This window comes from Canis lupus, chromosome 13 (assembly GCF_011100685.1).
Source record: "Canis lupus familiaris isolate Mischka breed German Shepherd chromosome 13, alternate assembly UU_Cfam_GSD_1.0, whole genome shotgun sequence".
In the NCBI taxonomy this organism is placed as follows: Eukaryota; Metazoa; Chordata; class Mammalia; order Carnivora; family Canidae; genus Canis; species Canis lupus.
In genome coordinates this window covers 38,567,910-38,583,376 of record NC_049234.1, presented here as the reverse complement: position 1 = coordinate 38,583,376, position 15,467 = coordinate 38,567,910, and the positions used below count along the sequence as shown (strand labels likewise).

The 15,467-nt window shown below is 66.9% G+C and overlaps 2 protein-coding genes across 7 annotated transcripts in view; one reads left to right on the top strand and one right to left on the bottom strand.

The window, feature by feature from the left end:
- The first annotated feature begins 341 nt into the window (after positions 1–341).
- CPSF1 (cleavage and polyadenylation specific factor 1) lies at positions 342–13,491 on the top strand. Of its 2 annotated transcripts, none has more exons than XM_038555836.1 (38): positions 342–421; positions 500–653; positions 5,719–5,746; positions 5,838–5,980; positions 6,062–6,142; positions 6,379–6,530; positions 6,609–6,755; positions 6,884–7,023; positions 7,094–7,204; positions 7,283–7,376; positions 7,555–7,642; positions 7,721–7,843; positions 7,922–7,973; positions 8,051–8,145; positions 8,211–8,285; positions 8,358–8,438; positions 8,513–8,587; positions 8,790–8,900; positions 8,974–9,115; positions 9,189–9,367; positions 9,441–9,577; positions 9,671–9,845; positions 9,916–10,122; positions 10,192–10,281; positions 10,374–10,517; positions 10,587–10,739; positions 11,207–11,323; positions 11,401–11,491; positions 11,558–11,642; positions 11,720–11,861; positions 11,950–12,102; positions 12,179–12,355; positions 12,455–12,521; positions 12,594–12,641; positions 12,711–12,866; positions 12,941–13,070; positions 13,152–13,290; positions 13,366–13,491. In XM_038555836.1, exons 2-38 carry the CDS (start codon positions 510–512, stop codon positions 13,411–13,413), a joined length of 4,320 nt encoding a protein of 1,439 aa, XP_038411764.1. In that variant the 5' UTR covers positions 342–421; positions 500–509; the 3' UTR covers positions 13,414–13,491. The 2 variants fall into 2 exon arrangements, with proteins under 2 accessions (XP_038411764.1, XP_038411763.1); XM_038555835.1 differs by having other exon boundaries at positions 8,513–8,602.
- The window catches only part of ADCK5 (aarF domain containing kinase 5), a 16,897-nt gene continuing 14,911 nt past the window's right edge, over positions 13,482–15,467 (bottom strand). For 4 of the 5 annotated variants that reach the window (XM_038555837.1, XM_038555840.1, XM_038555841.1 and 1 more), the window contains 9 exons: positions 15,271–15,384; positions 15,034–15,165; positions 14,883–14,966; positions 14,715–14,796; positions 14,567–14,645; positions 14,389–14,480; positions 14,065–14,317; positions 13,870–13,986; positions 13,482–13,780 (listed from right to left, as the gene is read on the bottom strand). In XM_038555837.1, the coding sequence (XP_038411765.1) occupies positions 13,675–13,780; positions 13,870–13,986; positions 14,065–14,317; positions 14,389–14,480; positions 14,567–14,645; positions 14,715–14,796; positions 14,883–14,966; positions 15,034–15,165; positions 15,271–15,384 (1,059 nt within the window). In that variant the 3' untranslated portion in view covers positions 13,482–13,674. The remainder of the gene's footprint in view (positions 13,781–13,869; positions 13,987–14,064; positions 14,318–14,388; positions 14,481–14,566; positions 14,646–14,714; positions 14,797–14,882; positions 14,967–15,033; positions 15,166–15,270; positions 15,385–15,467) is intronic. The other variant, XM_038555838.1, reaches the window with a different exon arrangement.

Here is a 15,467-nt window from a genome sequence, read left to right as displayed (position 1 = left end):
CGCCGCGCGTGGGTGTCCTCCCAGGCCCAGTGTCCCCTGCGGCCTCCGCCGGCGATCCTCGTGCTGCTGCCGCTCCTCGCTCTTCCCGAGGGGCCGGCGCGCCCCGGGACCCCACGCCGCCCGCGCCCGCCGCCCGACGGTCCCCGGGAGCCCGCGGCTGACGAGCAGGTGGGCGGACGGACACCGCGTACACGTGGCTGCGGAGCCACCGTCGCCGATGTCGCTCGGATTCCGAGTCACCGGCCCGCCGGAGGGGAGCCCCGCCTCCGCCGCCGCCGCCCCTCCCCGCCACCAGGGGGCGCGACGCCCCTCCGCGCGGCGACACTGCGCAGGCGCGGCTGCCCGGAACCCCGGCGCCCAGCTTCCGGGGCCGCCGGCCAGTGCGCCGCCGACCGGGTCCCGCGAGCCGCGCCAACGGCAGGTGGGCAGGTGGGCGGGGGGCCGGGGGAGCTGGGGGGGCCTGCGCGGCGGCCCCGCTCACCGTGGGCGCGCCCCGCAGGCCCGGCGCCATGTACGCCGTGTACAAGCAGGCGCACCCGCCCACCGGCCTCGAGTTCTCCATGTACTGCAACTTCTTCAACAACAGCGAGCGCAACCTCGTGGTGGCCGGCACCTCGCAGCTCTACGTGTACCGCCTGAACCGCGACGCCGAGGTGAGTGCGGCGCCCGGGCCGGCCCCCGACCCCCGCCCCTGCGCCCGCCGCCCGGGGCTAGAGGTGCGGCCGTGAGCCGGACGGCGGGCCCGAGGCGGAGACGGCGGCCGGGCCCGGGGAGGGGGCACCGTGGGGGCCGCGCGGCCAGCCCGCCTCGGGAGCTCCGGGGAGGCTCTGGGGTCGCGGGCCGGGGGGGGGGCGCGGCCCGGGGTGGGGGTCGGGCCTGGCGGCGGCCGCTCGCAACACGTGGCTTTGTTTGTGCCGCAGCCGCGCGGCCGCCCCGGGATCCGGCACCTGAGCTCGGATCCTAAAGCCCGACTGTGAGACTGAACACGTGCCATTAAAGGTGCCCTGAGGTTAAGCTTTTGGGGTAACAGCCGCTTTGACGTCAGTATGTGGCTGCCGTCAGGGTTTCAGTCAAAACTAGAGAGATCTTGGGGCTAAAAACGCACAGCTCCGGGGCTCCCGCGGGCGCAGTGCGAAGAGGTGGAGACCATGGGGCTGGCAGAGCGAGCCCACCCAGGCGGAGATTGCTGGAGTGATGGGCGCCTGGTCCCCGCCCGTAGGCTTCCAGGCCCGCCCCCTGTGAAGTCCTCCCTCCCACACGAGTGGCCTTTAAGGGACAGACCGCAAGCACTTGCACCGTCGTGTTTTCTACAAACGGGTTCAGAGCCCACGGGCATCCACTCACTCGTTTCTCCTACAGATGCGTATCACGCGCTGGTTTTGCGCGGAGGCCTGGGGGGCACCACAGGCACAGACACCTGCCGCCCTTCCAGCGGCGACAGACCCGACAGGGCCCATCATGTCGCGGGCCAGAGTTGAAAGTGCTGTGCAGACCAGCAGAGCAGGATGGGGGGCAGGTGTGGGGTTAAATTCTGCCTCCTTGCGAAGCTGAATTTGGAGCAGGCAAGGAGGAGGCCTCAGGCGAGGGGTTGTAGGGGCTGTTGTAGGGGTTGTAGGCGAGGCAGTAGGGGCTGTTGCTCAGGATCCCAGCTCAGGTGACGACCTCAGGGTAGTGAGGTGGAGCCCCGTGCAGCCTCGGGCTCCGTGCTGGGTGGGAGTCGGCCTGGGGCTCGCTCCCTCTCCCTCCGCCCCCCCCACCCTCTCTTCCTTCTCTCTCTCAAAAAAAAGAATCTGCAAGAGGCCCTGAGGAAGGGACTGCTGGTGGATCTTGATCTCAGGCTGTGGGTTCAAGCGCCACATTGGCCATACAGATTACTTAAAAAAAAAAAAAAAAAAGAAAGAAAGAAATGGAGCGAGGATGGGAAAGGTCAGCATGTTGACCTTTCAGGTCATCGTAGGGATTGAGAGCTAGCTTGGACGGGCAGTTAAGGAGTGGTCTGACCCGGGCGTTACAGGATCTCTGGGTGCTGTGCTGGAGAGTCGGTGGGGGATGGGGCTGCAGGGAGACCGTCAGGAGCGGGAGCACCGGGCAGTGGGGGTGTTGGAAAGCGGTCAGGCTCGGGATGCACAGGATGCAGGACGCAAAGGCATGAGGAGCCCATGTTTTGCCAGGGCCCAGTTTTGGTCTGGGGACCAGGAGGGGTGGAGTTGCTGTTACCTGACCTGAAGAAGGTGGAATGGGGAGAGGGGGGTGGGGGCTCCTTTATGGACATCCTGTTAGTTCTTGCTGCTGCCCAACGAGGTATCCGAAAACTTAGAACGTTAAAACCGCAGAAGTGTCTCTGGTTTCCGAGGGTCAGGAAGCCAGGAATGGCCCAGCCGCGTGGCTCCTGCACATTCTAGATGTTGGCCAGTGCTGCCACCCTCTGAAGGCTCTGTCGGGGTTGGATTTCTGCTGCTCACTGACCCCGCTGTTGGGAGGAGGCCTCACTGCGTCGTGTGGGTCGCCACGGGGCGGCCTCCTGCAGAATGAAGGCTGGCGACAGAAAGTCACCAAGCGGCCACTGTGTCTTCGTAACCCGAAGTAAACGTGACGCCCTGGCACAGTGGGAGAGGCTGCGCGGGGCACGAATCCTGGGAGCGGGGCCTCTTGGGGCCGCCCCGGACTCCAGCTCTGCAGACGTGCGGGGGCGCTGGTGGCGGTGGCGCGGCCCCGGTGAGGCTGAGGGAGGGCGGGGACGGCAGTCCTGTCGCGAGCGCGGTCTGGGCAGGGGCTGAAGTTGGGCTCTTTAAAATCCGAAGCTGGTTGGGATCGCCCAGAAGAGGGCCACCTGGGGTGTGGGGTACCCCAGGGTTGAGGGGTTGGGAAGAGAAGAGGCCAAGGAAGAGTCGGAGGAGGCGTGGCCGGGAAGGCGGGAGAAAGGCTGAGCCCAGGGAAGCTGCAGACGCAGGCCTGATGCGGGGTCCCTGCTGCCGAGCCTCCGGGGGCCCTGGTGACTCGTGACTGGGGGGCGGGGATGTGTCCTGAAGGGTAAAGGCTCGCGCAAAGGGAACCGAAGAGATGGTCGTGGCCGGTGGGCCGGGGCTGAACCGAGTGGTTGCATCTTCAGGGTCGCCCGGGGCTGCGGCGCTGATGGCGGGTGCTCGTCGTTAGTCCCTTGTAGGAGCGTCGGCCGATCTGCAGTCTGAGGCGGATGCAGCCGCCGAGGCAGTGGCGAGGCCCCGGGCTGGGGCTCAGTGTAGATCCTGCCGCGGAACAGGTGGCTCGGGGGCGCCCGGGCTCTGCTTGGGGGCTGAGGCAGGCTGGAGGTGCCCCGTGGAGGTGCCCCGTCTCCCCGCCTCTGCCCGCATGGCTAGCTTGGTCTTCCCGGCAGCAGGCTGGCCTCCAGGGGCGTCTTACTTCAGCTCTGGACCCTGGGGGGCAGGTGCCCGTCACCCCCAGGCCCGGGGTCCGGCACCACTCCATTCCTAGCCTGTGCCTTGGGAGAGGCTGCAGGAGCGAACAGCCGTCCCTGGGGACAGGAATGGGGGGGACAGGAATGGGGAAGCCCCGGAGCTCGAGGCAGGGGGCGTGGGGCCGGGGCGGCTGGTACCCCGCCCTCTGGGTGAGGGGGGAGTCAGGGCAGCTCAGCAGGGAAGCCGTGGCCTGGGGCAGCTGTAGGGGCGCCGTGGGCAGCACGAAAGGCCCCGTGACCTCTGGGGGAGTACACAGCACTTCAGTGAAATTCCTGGAAACCCAAGGAAATAGAAAATTCATTACGGTTACGGGTGCAAGATGTCGGTCTTGTAGAGATGTTCCTGAGGTTAATCTATAAATTCACGTCTTTCAAAGTTGCAATTGGTTTTTCATTAGATTCGTGTCTGCCTTGGGCTCCGGGCGTGACCCCGGGGTCCTGGGATCGAGTCCTGCATCGGGCGCCCCCTACAGGGAGCCTGCTTCTCCGTCTGCCTGGGTCTGTGTCTCTCATGAATAAATGAATAAAATCTTTTATTTATTTTTTTAATTTTTTTTTAAATTTATTTATGATAGTCACAGAGAGAGAGAGAGAGAGGCAGAGACACAGGCAGAGGGAGAAGCAGGCTCCATGCACCGGGAGCCCGACGTGGGATTCGATCCCGGGTCTCCAGGATCGCGCCCTGGGCCAAAGGCAGGCGCCAAACCGCTGCGCCACCCAGGGATCCCGAATAAAATCTTTTAAAAAAAGATCTAGTTTGTCCAACATCAATATAATGGCCTCAACCTTCTTCCCTTTTAAAAAGGGAAATTTGATGTATTAGCAAGACAGAGCGTGCGCAGGACCCCCCCGCGAGCAGGGGTGCGGCAGAGGGAGAAGCAGCGGACGCCCGGTGGAGCAGGGAGCCCGCCTCAGGGCTTGACCCCAGGACCCCGGAGTCACGCCCCGAGCCGCAGGCAGACGCACCACTGCTGAGCCGCCGGGCAGCCCCGTCACACACTTTATTATATTCGCTGAAACAGCATAGGGTTTTTCTCCTTAACCGTGAACACGGGGGTCCTTCCTGCGTGTGCGCCTGGAACAACACGCTGTGGCTCCCCTGCGGACAGGTCAGGAGCTTGCCGCGACCCCCTGTCCCTCCTGTCTGCACATGCTTGCTGTTGGGGGGTCTACACCCCCTGAGGTGCCATCAGCCGGGGACCAGTGCATGTTTTGGTTTCATTTGGTGTTAAGTTTGTCGTTTCTGAAACATTAGGTTGAATTTCCTGGGACCCTCCAGTGGCTCTGGGGGTTTTCTTGTGGCTGTGACTGGGGTCCTGGAGGCCGAAGGTGCCTCTCCTGTAGCAAGTTAGTTACGCGGCCCTTCTCGAGCAGCCCTTCTAGGGATGTTTTCCCCAGGGCACAAGCATAGTATTAAAAATGGGCTTTTTTCTCATTATTAGAACTTTTCTGGGGCGCCTGGGAGGCTCAGTGGGGGGCGCGCCTGCCTGTTGATTTTGGCGCAGGCCGTGACCTCGGGCGTGCGTTCGAGCCCCGGTGGGCCCGGGAGTCGGCTTCAGGTTCGGTCTTCCTCTGCCCCCCACGTGAGCGCGCGCCCTCGCTCTCTCTTAAAAATAAGTCTTTAAAAAAACCTTTTACTTTGTTTCCAAGCGATGACTTCCAAGTGTGTTTTAAGTAACTGTGAGTAAAGAACAGCCCGAGCCAAGCAGCCTGTTACCGTGAAACCTAATGAAGCTTGGGGCCGATGTTCTGCGGAGGAAACAGGCGCAAGCGCGGCTGCTGCTCCCCTCCCGGCGGAGGACGTGGGGCTGCTCCCCATGGGCTGGGGCCGCGGCACCAACACCCTCCTGCCCTCGGGTGGGGGGGGGATGCGCCCCGAGTGCCTTGGGCACCCTGCACATCCGGGAGCGGGGGGCAGTTGCTTGGGACCAGTGAGCAGCTCAGGCCAGGAGCCCGGCCCGTCAGGTGGGGCCCGTGCTGTGCCTGGGCCCAGAGGGTGACCTGGGGGTCGCGCCGGCAACTGGGCACCTCGGTGTCCGGCTTCTGACCCTGAGCACTGCCAGCCCCGGAGCCCGGGGCTTCCTGAGAAGCCTTGTGGCCAAGTCGGGGACCGGCTGCGAGCGTGAGTCCGTGCACGTTGCGTTGAGGTGCGCACGGCTGTCTCTGCAAGTGCCCGGGAGCGTGGTCCCCAGCACAGCGAGGGCTCGGGCAGGGCTGGGGCCGCCAGGCGCGGCTTCACTGCCCACCTCCTCTTCCCCTCCCAGGCACCCGTCAAGAATGACAGGAGCACAGGTGAGCACGAGGGTGGCTGCCCCGGCCACGGGCCTGGGACAGTGGGGGCTGGGGCCGGGCCCAGACCTGTACCCACCAGCCTATCCCCCAGAGGGAAAGGCCCACCGAGAACACCGGGAAAAGCTGGAGCTGGTGGCTTCCTTCTCCTTCTTCGGCAATGTCATGTCCATGGCCAGCGTGCAGCTGGCGGGTGCCAAGCGGGACGCCTTGCTCCTGAGCTTTAAGGACGCCAAGGTAGGCGGGGGCCTGGTGGTGGGCGATTGGGTGGGGGGCCTGCTGGGTTGGGGTTGAGGTGAGCTCTGACCTGCTTTTCAGCTGTCAGTGGTGGAGTATGACCCAGGCACCCATGACCTGAAGACCCTGTCTCTGCACTACTTTGAGGAGCCTGAGCTGCGGGTAGGGCCAGGCCGCGTCCCCAGTCCTCCCTGCCCCCCGTGCCCCCTGCCCACAGGGCCGCATCCCCAGCCCTCCCTGACCCACAGCCCTTTCCCCCCACCCCAGAGCCCCTGCCCCCCAGCCCCCAGCCCTCCCTGCCTCCCCCCAGCCCCTCCTGCCTCCAGCCCTCCCTGCCTCCGCGCCCCCCTTGGGCCTCCTATGCCGAGGCCTGCCTCATGATGCCCTCTGCCCCCCAGGATGGGTTCGTGCAGAATGTGCACACGCCGAGGGTACGCGTGGACCCCGACGGGCGCTGCGCGGCCATGCTCATCTACGGCACGCGCCTGGTGGTCCTGCCCTTCCGCAGGGAGAGCCTGGCCGAGGAGCACGAGGGGCTCATGGGGGAGGGGTGAGTACCGCGGTGGGGGAGCCACCGTCTGCGCCCCAGCTCCCTGGCTCCTCTGCCCACTGAGCCTGTTGCCCGCAGGCAGAGGTCCAGCTTCCTGCCCAGCTACATCATTGACGTGCGGGGCTTGGATGAGAAGCTGCTCAACATCGTGGACCTGCAGTTCCTGCACGGCTACTACGAGCCCACCCTGCTCATCCTGTTCGAGCCCAACCAGACCTGGCCCGGGTGAGGCTCCTATGTTGGGTGCTGCAGCCGCCAGGGCTCGGTGGGTCTGGGTTGGGCGGGGGTGGCCAGGCCCCCGGCACTGGGAGTGCTGTGACCGGGCCCTGGCGGACCTGCCTGTTTGTCCCCAGGCGGGTGGCTGTGCGGCAGGACACGTGCTCCATCGTGGCCATCTCCCTGAACATCACACAGAAGGTCCACCCGGTCATCTGGTCCCTCACCAGCCTGCCCTTTGACTGCACGCAGGCCCTCGCTGTGCCCAAGCCCATAGGTGAGGGCCGTGCGGATGGGGGTGTCCGGGGAGGGTGGGGAGCCCCGCCCACTGGCATGTCCCCCTCCAGGTGGGGTGGTGGTCTTCGCCGTCAACTCGCTGCTGTACCTGAACCAGAGCGTCCCCCCATATGGCGTGGCTCTCAACGGCCTCACCACCGGCACCACTGCCTTTCCCCTTCGTGAGTGTGGGTGGAGGCGGGCAGGGTGGGGGGGGGCGGAGGGCGCAGGGGCGGGCAGTCTGACCGTGCCCCACACAGGCACCCAGGAGGGCGTGCGGATCACCCTGGACTGTGCACAGGCGGCCTTCATCTCCTACGACAAGATGGTCATCTCCCTCAAGGGCGGGGAGATGTGAGTCTCCCCTGCGTGGCAGCCCCCGCTCCACGCCCCCGACCCCAGCTCAGCGCCTCCCCCCGCCCCGTGCCCCCGCAGCTCAGTGCCTCCCCACTCCGCCCTGTACCCCCCAACCCCATGCCCCCCCAGCTCAGTGCCTCCTCCCAGCTCACCTCCCCACTCCCCGTCCCCACAGCTACGTGCTGACGCTCATCACCGACGGCATGCGCAGCGTCCGCGCCTTCCACTTCGACAAGGCCGCCGCCAGCGTCCTCACCACCAGCGTGAGTTGAGAGGGGGGGTCATGGGTGGCCCTGGCCGTGCGCCTGCGTTGCCCTCACCGCCCGCCCGCCCACCTCCAGATGGTCACCATGGAGCCTGGGTACCTGTTCCTCGGCTCTCGCCTGGGCAACTCGCTGCTTCTCAAGTACACGGAGAAGCTGCAGGAGCCCCCCGCCAGTGCCGCCCGGGAGGCTGCCGACAAGGTGGGTGCCCGGGGCCTGTCAGGGCGGCCTTGCGCGGGTGGCCTTGGAGCGCTGCTCACTGCCCCGTCCTGCCCCCAGGAAGAGCCGCCCTCGAAGAAGAAGCGGGTGGACTGCGCAGCGGGCTGGTCAGGTGAGGACGAGGAGCTGGGCTGGAGGGCGCAGGGTGCGGCGCCGGCGGCGTGGGCTCATGCGGGTCCGTCTGCGCAGGGGGCAAGTCGGTGCCACAGGACGAGGTGGACGAGATTGAAGTGTACGGCAGTGAGGCCCAGTCGGGTACCCAGCTGGCCACGTACTCTTTTGAGGTGAGTTTGGGGCGCAGGGGGGGCCCTGCCTTGGCTGGCTTGCCTGAGCCCGGCTGTGTCTGCAGGTGTGCGACAGCATCCTCAACATCGGACCCTGTGCCAACGCCGCCATGGGCGAGCCCGCCTTCCTCTCTGAAGAGGTGCCCTGGCTGGAGAGGTGGGGGGCGGGGTGCACGCAAGGGGGGGCCTGTCCTCACTCAGCCCCCCTGCAGTTTCAGAACAGCCCGGAGCCAGACCTGGAGATCGTGGTGTGCTCCGGCTATGGGAAGAACGGGGCCCTGTCGGTGCTGCAGGTATGTGGGGCTGGGGGGCGGGGGGCGGCGCCCGGGCAGGACCAGGGGGCTGATGTCCCCCATCGTCATTCCAGAAGAGCATCCGGCCGCAGGTGGTGACCACCTTTGAGCTCCCTGGCTGCTACGACATGTGGACCGTCATCGCCCCTGTGCGTAAGGAGCAAGTAGGTGTACCCTGGGCGGAGTGGGGCGGGCGGCCCAGGGGCCCGAGACAGGGCCCTGCTGCTGTGTGGGGTGGGCATGCGGGCAGGCGGGCTTGCCCTGGGCTGGCCGGGGGTCTGCCCCCGCCCCCTGCCACCGCGGGCGCCCCTGGCCGGGCGTGTGATTCCTGCTCGCTTGCCACTGCCACAGGAGGAGACCTCCAAGGGCGAGGTGGCGGAGCAGGAGTCCAGCGCCCTGGAGGCTGAGGATGACGGACGGAGACACGGGTTCCTTATCCTGAGCCGGGAAGACTCCACCATGGTGAGGGGTGGGGGTCCGGTGGCCGCGCGGGGGTCCCCGCATGGGGTGTGCCTCACGCGCCCATCGCCTACAGATCCTGCAGACGGGCCAGGAGATCATGGAGTTGGACACCAGTGGCTTTGCTACACAGGGCCCCACAGTGTTTGCCGGCAACATCGGGGACAACCGCTACATCGTGCAGGTGTCGCCACTCGGCATCCGCTTGTTGGAAGGAGGTGGGCACAGCCAGGCGGCCGGGCTGGGGTGGCGGGCGCTGACCACCCGGGGCTGACCACCCGGTACCCACAGTGAACCAGCTGCACTTCATCCCCGTGGACCTGGGCTCCCCCATTGTGCAGTGCGCCGTGGCTGACCCCTATGTGGTCATCATGAGTGCCGAGGGCCATGTCACCATGTTCCTGCTCAAAAGCGACTCGTATGGGGGCCGTCACCACCGCCTGGCGCTGCACAAGCCCCCACTGCACCATGTAAGCGCCCTCCGGCCCCGTGCCCGCAGCCTGCTGACCCCCCGACCCCGTGCTGACCCCCCTGCCCCCGCAGCAGTCCAAAGTGATCACGCTGTGCGTGTACCGAGATGTCAGCGGCATGTTCACAACGGAGAGCCGCCTGGGCGGGGCCCGCGATGACCTGGGAGGCCGCAGCTGCTTGGAGGCTGAGGGCCAGGGCTCGGAAACCAGGTACGTGGGGGGTACGTGGGGGCGCCCTGGGGCAGGGCGGGGGCAGGTACCACATCCGGCCACGCATGACCTGCTTGCTGCCCCCGGCTCTAGCCCCACAGTGGATGATGAGGAGGAGATGCTGTACGGGGACTCGGGCTCCCTCTTCAGCCCCAGCAAGGAGGAGGCTCGCCGGAGCAGCCAGCCCCCTGCTGACCGGGACCCCATGCCGTTCCGGGCCGAGCCCACCCACTGGTGCCTGCTGGTGCGGGAGAACGGAACCATGGAGGTACGTGAGGCCCCGCGCCCTTGCTGCGCCCCAGCCCGGCCCTGTGGTGCCAACCCCTCTCCCCCCGCAGATCTACCAGCTCCCCGACTGGCGGCTGGTGTTCCTGGTGAAGAACTTCCCCGTGGGGCAGCGCGTCCTGGTGGACAGCTCCTTCGGTCAGCCCACCACGCAGGCCGAGGCCCGAAAAGAGGAGGCCACGCGCCAGGGGGAGCTGCCCCTGGTCAAGGAGGTGCTGCTGGTGGCACTGGGGAGCCGCCAGAGCAGACCCTACCTCCTGGTGAGTGTGGGCCCCCCGCCCCCGGCCCGGCCCGGCCCCACGCTCCCGCTGACCCCGCGCCGCCCCCAGGTGCACGTGGACCAGGAGCTGCTTATCTACGAGGCCTTCCCCCACGACTCCCAGCTCGGCCAGGGAAACCTCAAAGTCCGATTCAAGAAGGTGCAGTGATGGGGCAGAGCTGGGCGGTGGGGGGGGCGGCTGTGGGGGGGGGGGGGCATGACCCGCCCTCACGGAGCACGCACGCCCCCCAGGTCCCTCACAACATCAACTTCCGGGAGAAGAAGCCGAAACCGTCCAAGAAGAAAGCGGAGGGCGGTGGTGCCGAGGAGGGGGCGGGGGCCCGTGGCCGCGTGGCCCGGTTTCGGTACTTCGAGGACATTTACGGCTACTCGGGGGTAGGCTGGCGCCTTGGGGGGGGCGGGGGGGGGGCCATGGGGGCCTCAGCTCACAGCGCCTGCCCTCAGGTGTTCATCTGCGGCCCCTCACCCCACTGGCTCCTGGTGACCGGCCGGGGGGCCCTGCGGCTGCACCCCATGGGCATCGACGGTCCCATCGACTCCTTTGCCCCATTCCACAACGTCAACTGCCCCCGGGGCTTCCTCTACTTCAACAGACAGGTGGGGAGGCCTCGGGGCTCGTGCCCCCCATTGCCCTGCCTGGGTCGGTGGGGATGGGGGGGCCCTGGGCTCCGTCTGGAGGGTCAGGGGGGTGTCCAGCCAGTGAACAGGCCAAGGTCAAAGAGGTGAGATGCTGCGAAGGCCGGAGGGCTGAGCAGCCGGGGGCAGCAGGTTGTGGGGCTGGGGTCCCGTCACTGCCCACGAGGAGCCGTGTGACCCTGGGGAGGCGCTCGCCCTGTGAGCCCCTTCCCACCTGTGGTGCCAGCGTGGGCGCTCATGATGCCGTAGGTGCTGGCGAACCTCGCGCACGGGTGAGGGTGGCAGCTGGGGGTCCAGCGGTGCTCACTCATCTGCGTGTGGCTGGCGGCCCGCGAAGTGTAGGACCCCCGCCCCATGCAGTGTCAGGTGTGCGGCCTGGCTTGCCCTTGGCAGCGCCAGACCCCGTTGACCCCGCCCCCACCCCCCAGGGAGAGCTGCGGATCAGCGTCTTGCCTGCCTACCTGTCCTACGACGCCCCGTGGCCTGTCAGGAAGATCCCTCTGCGCTGCACGGCGCACTACGTCGCTTACCATGTGGAGTCCAAGGTCTGACCCCGTCCCCTCAAGGCCGGGCACCCACAGGGCGTGCCCTCCGCACCCTGTGACACACCGCGCCCTCCCAGGTGTACGCCGTGGCCACCAGCACCAACATGCCGTGCACCCGCATCCCGCGCATGACCGGAGAGGAGAAGGAGTTCGAGACCATCGAGAGAGGTGCGTGCCGCCCGCGTGGGGCAGGCCGTGGGGGCCACCCCCCCTGACCATCCCGTGTCCTTGCAGATGACCGGTACATCCACCCGCAGCAGGAGGCCTTCTCCATCCAGCTCATCTCCCCGGTCAGCTGGGAGGCCATCCCCAATGCCAGGTGAGTGGGGCCCGGGGGCGGGGCAGGGTGGTCAGCCGCGGTCAGCCCGGAGCTGCACCCTCACCCGCCCTGCGTAGGATCGAGCTGGAGGAGTGGGAGCACGTGACATGCATGAAGACCGTGTCGCTGCGCAGCGAGGAGACCGTGTCGGGCCTCAAGGGCTACGTGGCTGCCGGGACCTGCCTCATGCAGGGGGAGGAAGTCACGTGCCGAGGGCGGGTAAGGGGCTGGCAGGTCAGGGTGGGCAGTGCCCCGCAGCCCCGTCACCCCCCGTCACCCCCCATGTCCTGCCCTCCTGCCCGGGCAGATCCTGATCATGGACGTGATTGAGGTGGTGCCCGAGCCTGGCCAGCCCCTGACCAAGAACAAGTTCAAGGTCCTGTACGAGAAGGAGCAGAAGGGGCCGGTGACGGCTCTGTGCCACTGCAACGGCCACCTGGTGTCCGCCATCGGCCAGAAGGTGCGCCCTCACCCCCCCCGCCCGCCCTGGGCCCTGCCACCACCCCGCACATGTCACCCGCTCGTTCTGCCCCCAGATCTTCCTGTGGAGCCTGCGGGCCAGTGAGCTGACGGGCATGGCCTTCATCGACACCCAGCTCTACATCCACCAGATGATCAGCGTCAAGAACTTCATCCTGGCGGCGGACGTCATGAAGAGCATCTCGCTGCTGCGCTACCAGGAGGAGAGCAAGACGCTGAGCCTGGTGTCGCGGGTACCCGAGGGGCCTCGGCGCCGTGTGGGGGGCGCTGGGCGGGTGCAGGGTGGGCGCTGGCCGCGGGCTGACCTGGATGGCCCCACTTCCTGTCCCCAGGACGCCAAGCCCCTGGAAGTGTACAGCGTGGACTTCATGGTGGACAACGCCCAGCTGGGCTTCCTCGGTGAGCAGGGGCTTGGGGCAGAGGGGCTGAGCCGCTGGGGGCAGCCGGGCTGACCCGAGCTCTGTTCCCCAGTGTCTGACCGTGACCGCAACCTCATGGTGTACATGTACCTGCCAGAAGGTGAGTGTCCCTTCCCCGCTGGGGGCCTGGGGGCTGGGCGGCCACTGACCTGAGCTCCCTCCGGCCTAGCCAAAGAGAGCTTCGGGGGCATGCGCCTGCTCCGGCGGGCGGACTTCCACGTGGGTGCCCACGTGAACACGTTCTGGAGGACCCCGTGCCGGGGGGCAGCGGAGGGACCCAGCAAGAAGTCGGTTGTGTGGGAGAATAAGCACATCACGTGGTTCGGTGAGCAGGGGGTAGGAGGGGGCAGCAGGGGCAGGTGTGTGGGGTCAGCCCGGCTCACGCGGCACTTCCTGTAGCCACACTGGATGGGGGCATCGGGCTGCTGCTGCCCATGCAGGAGAAGACGTACCGGCGGCTACTGATGCTGCAGAACGCGCTGACCACCATGCTGCCCCACCATGCCGGCCTCAACCCCAGGGCCTTCCGGTGAGTGTGCTCCCCCCACTGCACCCCCACCCCCCATCCCCCACCCGCGTCCTGCTGCCCAACGGCCCGTGTCCCCCCCAGGATGCTACACGTGGACCGGCGTATCCTGCAGAATGCCGTGCGGAATGTCCTAGACGGGGAGCTGCTCAACCGCTACCTGTACCTGAGCACCATGGAGCGCGGCGAGCTGGCCAAGAAGATCGGCACAACCCCAGACATTGTGAGCCCCTGGCCTGCCCCGTGTGGCCCCCCTCCCTGGTGGCCCGCCCCCCACTCATCACCCCCTTCCCTGCAGATCTTGGATGACCTTCTGGAGACGGACCGTGTCACTGCGCATTTCTAGACCCCACATGCTGCCCCGACCCGACCCCTACCCCCACCCCTTTTTGTACAAAACACGAGGAAAAGATGTTTGATTTAAGAAGAGCTTGTGGTCATTGTCGGGCGTCTTGGCCGGGCTGTGGTCAGAGCCCCGTGGCATCCCCCCACTTGAGGCTGCAGCTGCCCCAGCGCCCCTGGTCTTGGGGTGTGCACTCCAGCCGTGGCCACCCTGGCAGTCCGATGCTGGATGAGCTCTGAGGTCACCCTCCTGCCCCGGGACTCCCTAGGTCTCCAAGAACTCTGAGAGCCCCTGGGTCTCGGGCAGGAGGCCCAGGCGGACCAGGAGCCGAACCAGGAGGGCGGTGAGCCGCATTGACAGGGTCTCCAGCCTGTGGTGGGAGGGCGGAGGGGTCACAGTTTGGTGGGGAGCAGGGTTCGGCCCCCTGCCCCAGGTGCCCACCCCCTCCTCGCCCCTCACCTTAGAGCCACTTCAAACTTGAACGTCTCCCAGAGGACCTTGATGTGGCGCAGGAGACTGGCGCCGTAGATGTTCTGATACACTGCCCCTGCCAGGCGGCTCCAGCCCCTGACCGCACTGCCCGGAGACACAGTCAGCCCGAGGCTGGCCCCGGCCCCGGCCCCACCCCCGGGTCACACCCCCGCCAGTGCCCACCTCTTGGCCATGAGGAAGTAGCGGTCGACAGGGGCGCCCAGGGTGGTGTTGATAGCACGCACGGTGTTGATGTTGCGCAGCACGAGCAGCATGGGCCGCGGCAGGGCCTTGAGCACACCCATGATGTCCTCGAAGTGCTCCTGCGCCATGTTCTGCATGTAGGCGGCCTCCTCGCGGCTCAGCAGGTGCGAGCGCCACAGCTGCCCCAGGCGTACGGGCCGCTGCATGAGCACCTCGGAGAAGAGGAAGTAGTCTGGGGGGCGGGGGGGCATGAGCCAGGACCGGGCACCCCTCAAGCCCCTGCACCTGCACACCCGGCCTCACCTCGCACCCCAAGTGCCTCTGCGTGTGTCTTCATGGCGGCGTCATCCCTCAGGATGATGGCCCGCCACAGCTGGCACAGGGCTGCCCGGTCCCTAAGGGAGGCCAGGAGTGAGGCTGAGCAGCCGGGCTCCCGCCCCCCAGTTCCCACCCCTGACCCCTGACCCCGCCGCCAGCTTACTTCTCATCCAGAAACTGGTAGAGCCCGTGGTCAAGCAGCACCAGCTGCGCCTTGCCGTCTGGGCCTTTCCGCACCAGAACTAGGGACACAGCGTGTTGGCTCCTGTCCCCCTCCCCTCGCCCTCCACCCCCCGGGGGGTTCCTCCTACCATTGCCAGGGTGGGGGTCAGAGTGGATGAAGCCCGTGTAAAATATCTGCTCTGCAAAGGCCTGGATGAGTTTCTCTGCTATCTGGGGAGAGAAGAGCACAGCACCACCATCGCCCTGTGCTCCATCTCCCCCCGCCGACCCCCCACCCCGATGCACACGGCACTCACATCCTTCACCGCCAGCCCCATGGACTTGATGGCCTCCAAGTCGTTGACCTTGCAGCCTTCACAGAATTCGGCCGTCAGCACACGCTGGGAGAGAGCAAGTGGCTGAGCTTGGCAGGGCTGTGTGTCCCCGCCCGGGAGGGGCCCAGCCCACCTTGCTGGACGTGTCCCAGTGCACGCGGGGCACCACAACATAGTGGAAGTGCTGCAGCTCCCGGGCACAGCGCTCGGCATTCCGCCCCTCGTTCTCGAAGTCCAGCTCCTGGGCCAGGGTGCCCTTCAGGTCCTAGGGACCACAGGAGCAGCTGGGGGGTCCAGGCCGGGGAGCAGCCCACCCCAGCACGCAATATGCACCCCCCATCGGCTCCAGCCTGTCTCTGGGCGGTGGTACCTGCAGCACCCAGCTGAAGCCGAAGCTGGGGTGCATGAGCTCGACAAGCTGCAGCAGGAGCTCCAGGGTGTGGATATCCCCATCAAAGCGGTCCCGCAGATCGATGTACTGCACCTGCATTGGGAAGGGTGCGGGGAGGACCCAAGGCCACCCCAGCCCTAGCCCTAGCCCCCGCCCAGGCACAGAGCGGGCCCCCA

Excerpts from the sequence above, each read along its gene's own strand:
- CPSF1 (XM_038555835.1), top strand. The coding sequence starts at position 510 with ATGTACGCCGTGTACAAGCAGGCGCACCCGCCCACCGGCCTCGAGTTC. Across the intron at positions 9,368-9,440 it reads ACAAGCCCCCACTGCACCAT|CAGTCCAAAGTGATCACGCT; the intron begins GTAAGCGCCCTC and ends CTGCCCCCGCAG. Across the intron at positions 10,282-10,373 it reads TCAAAGTCCGATTCAAGAAG|GTCCCTCACAACATCAACTT; the intron begins GTGCAGTGATGG and ends CACGCCCCCCAG.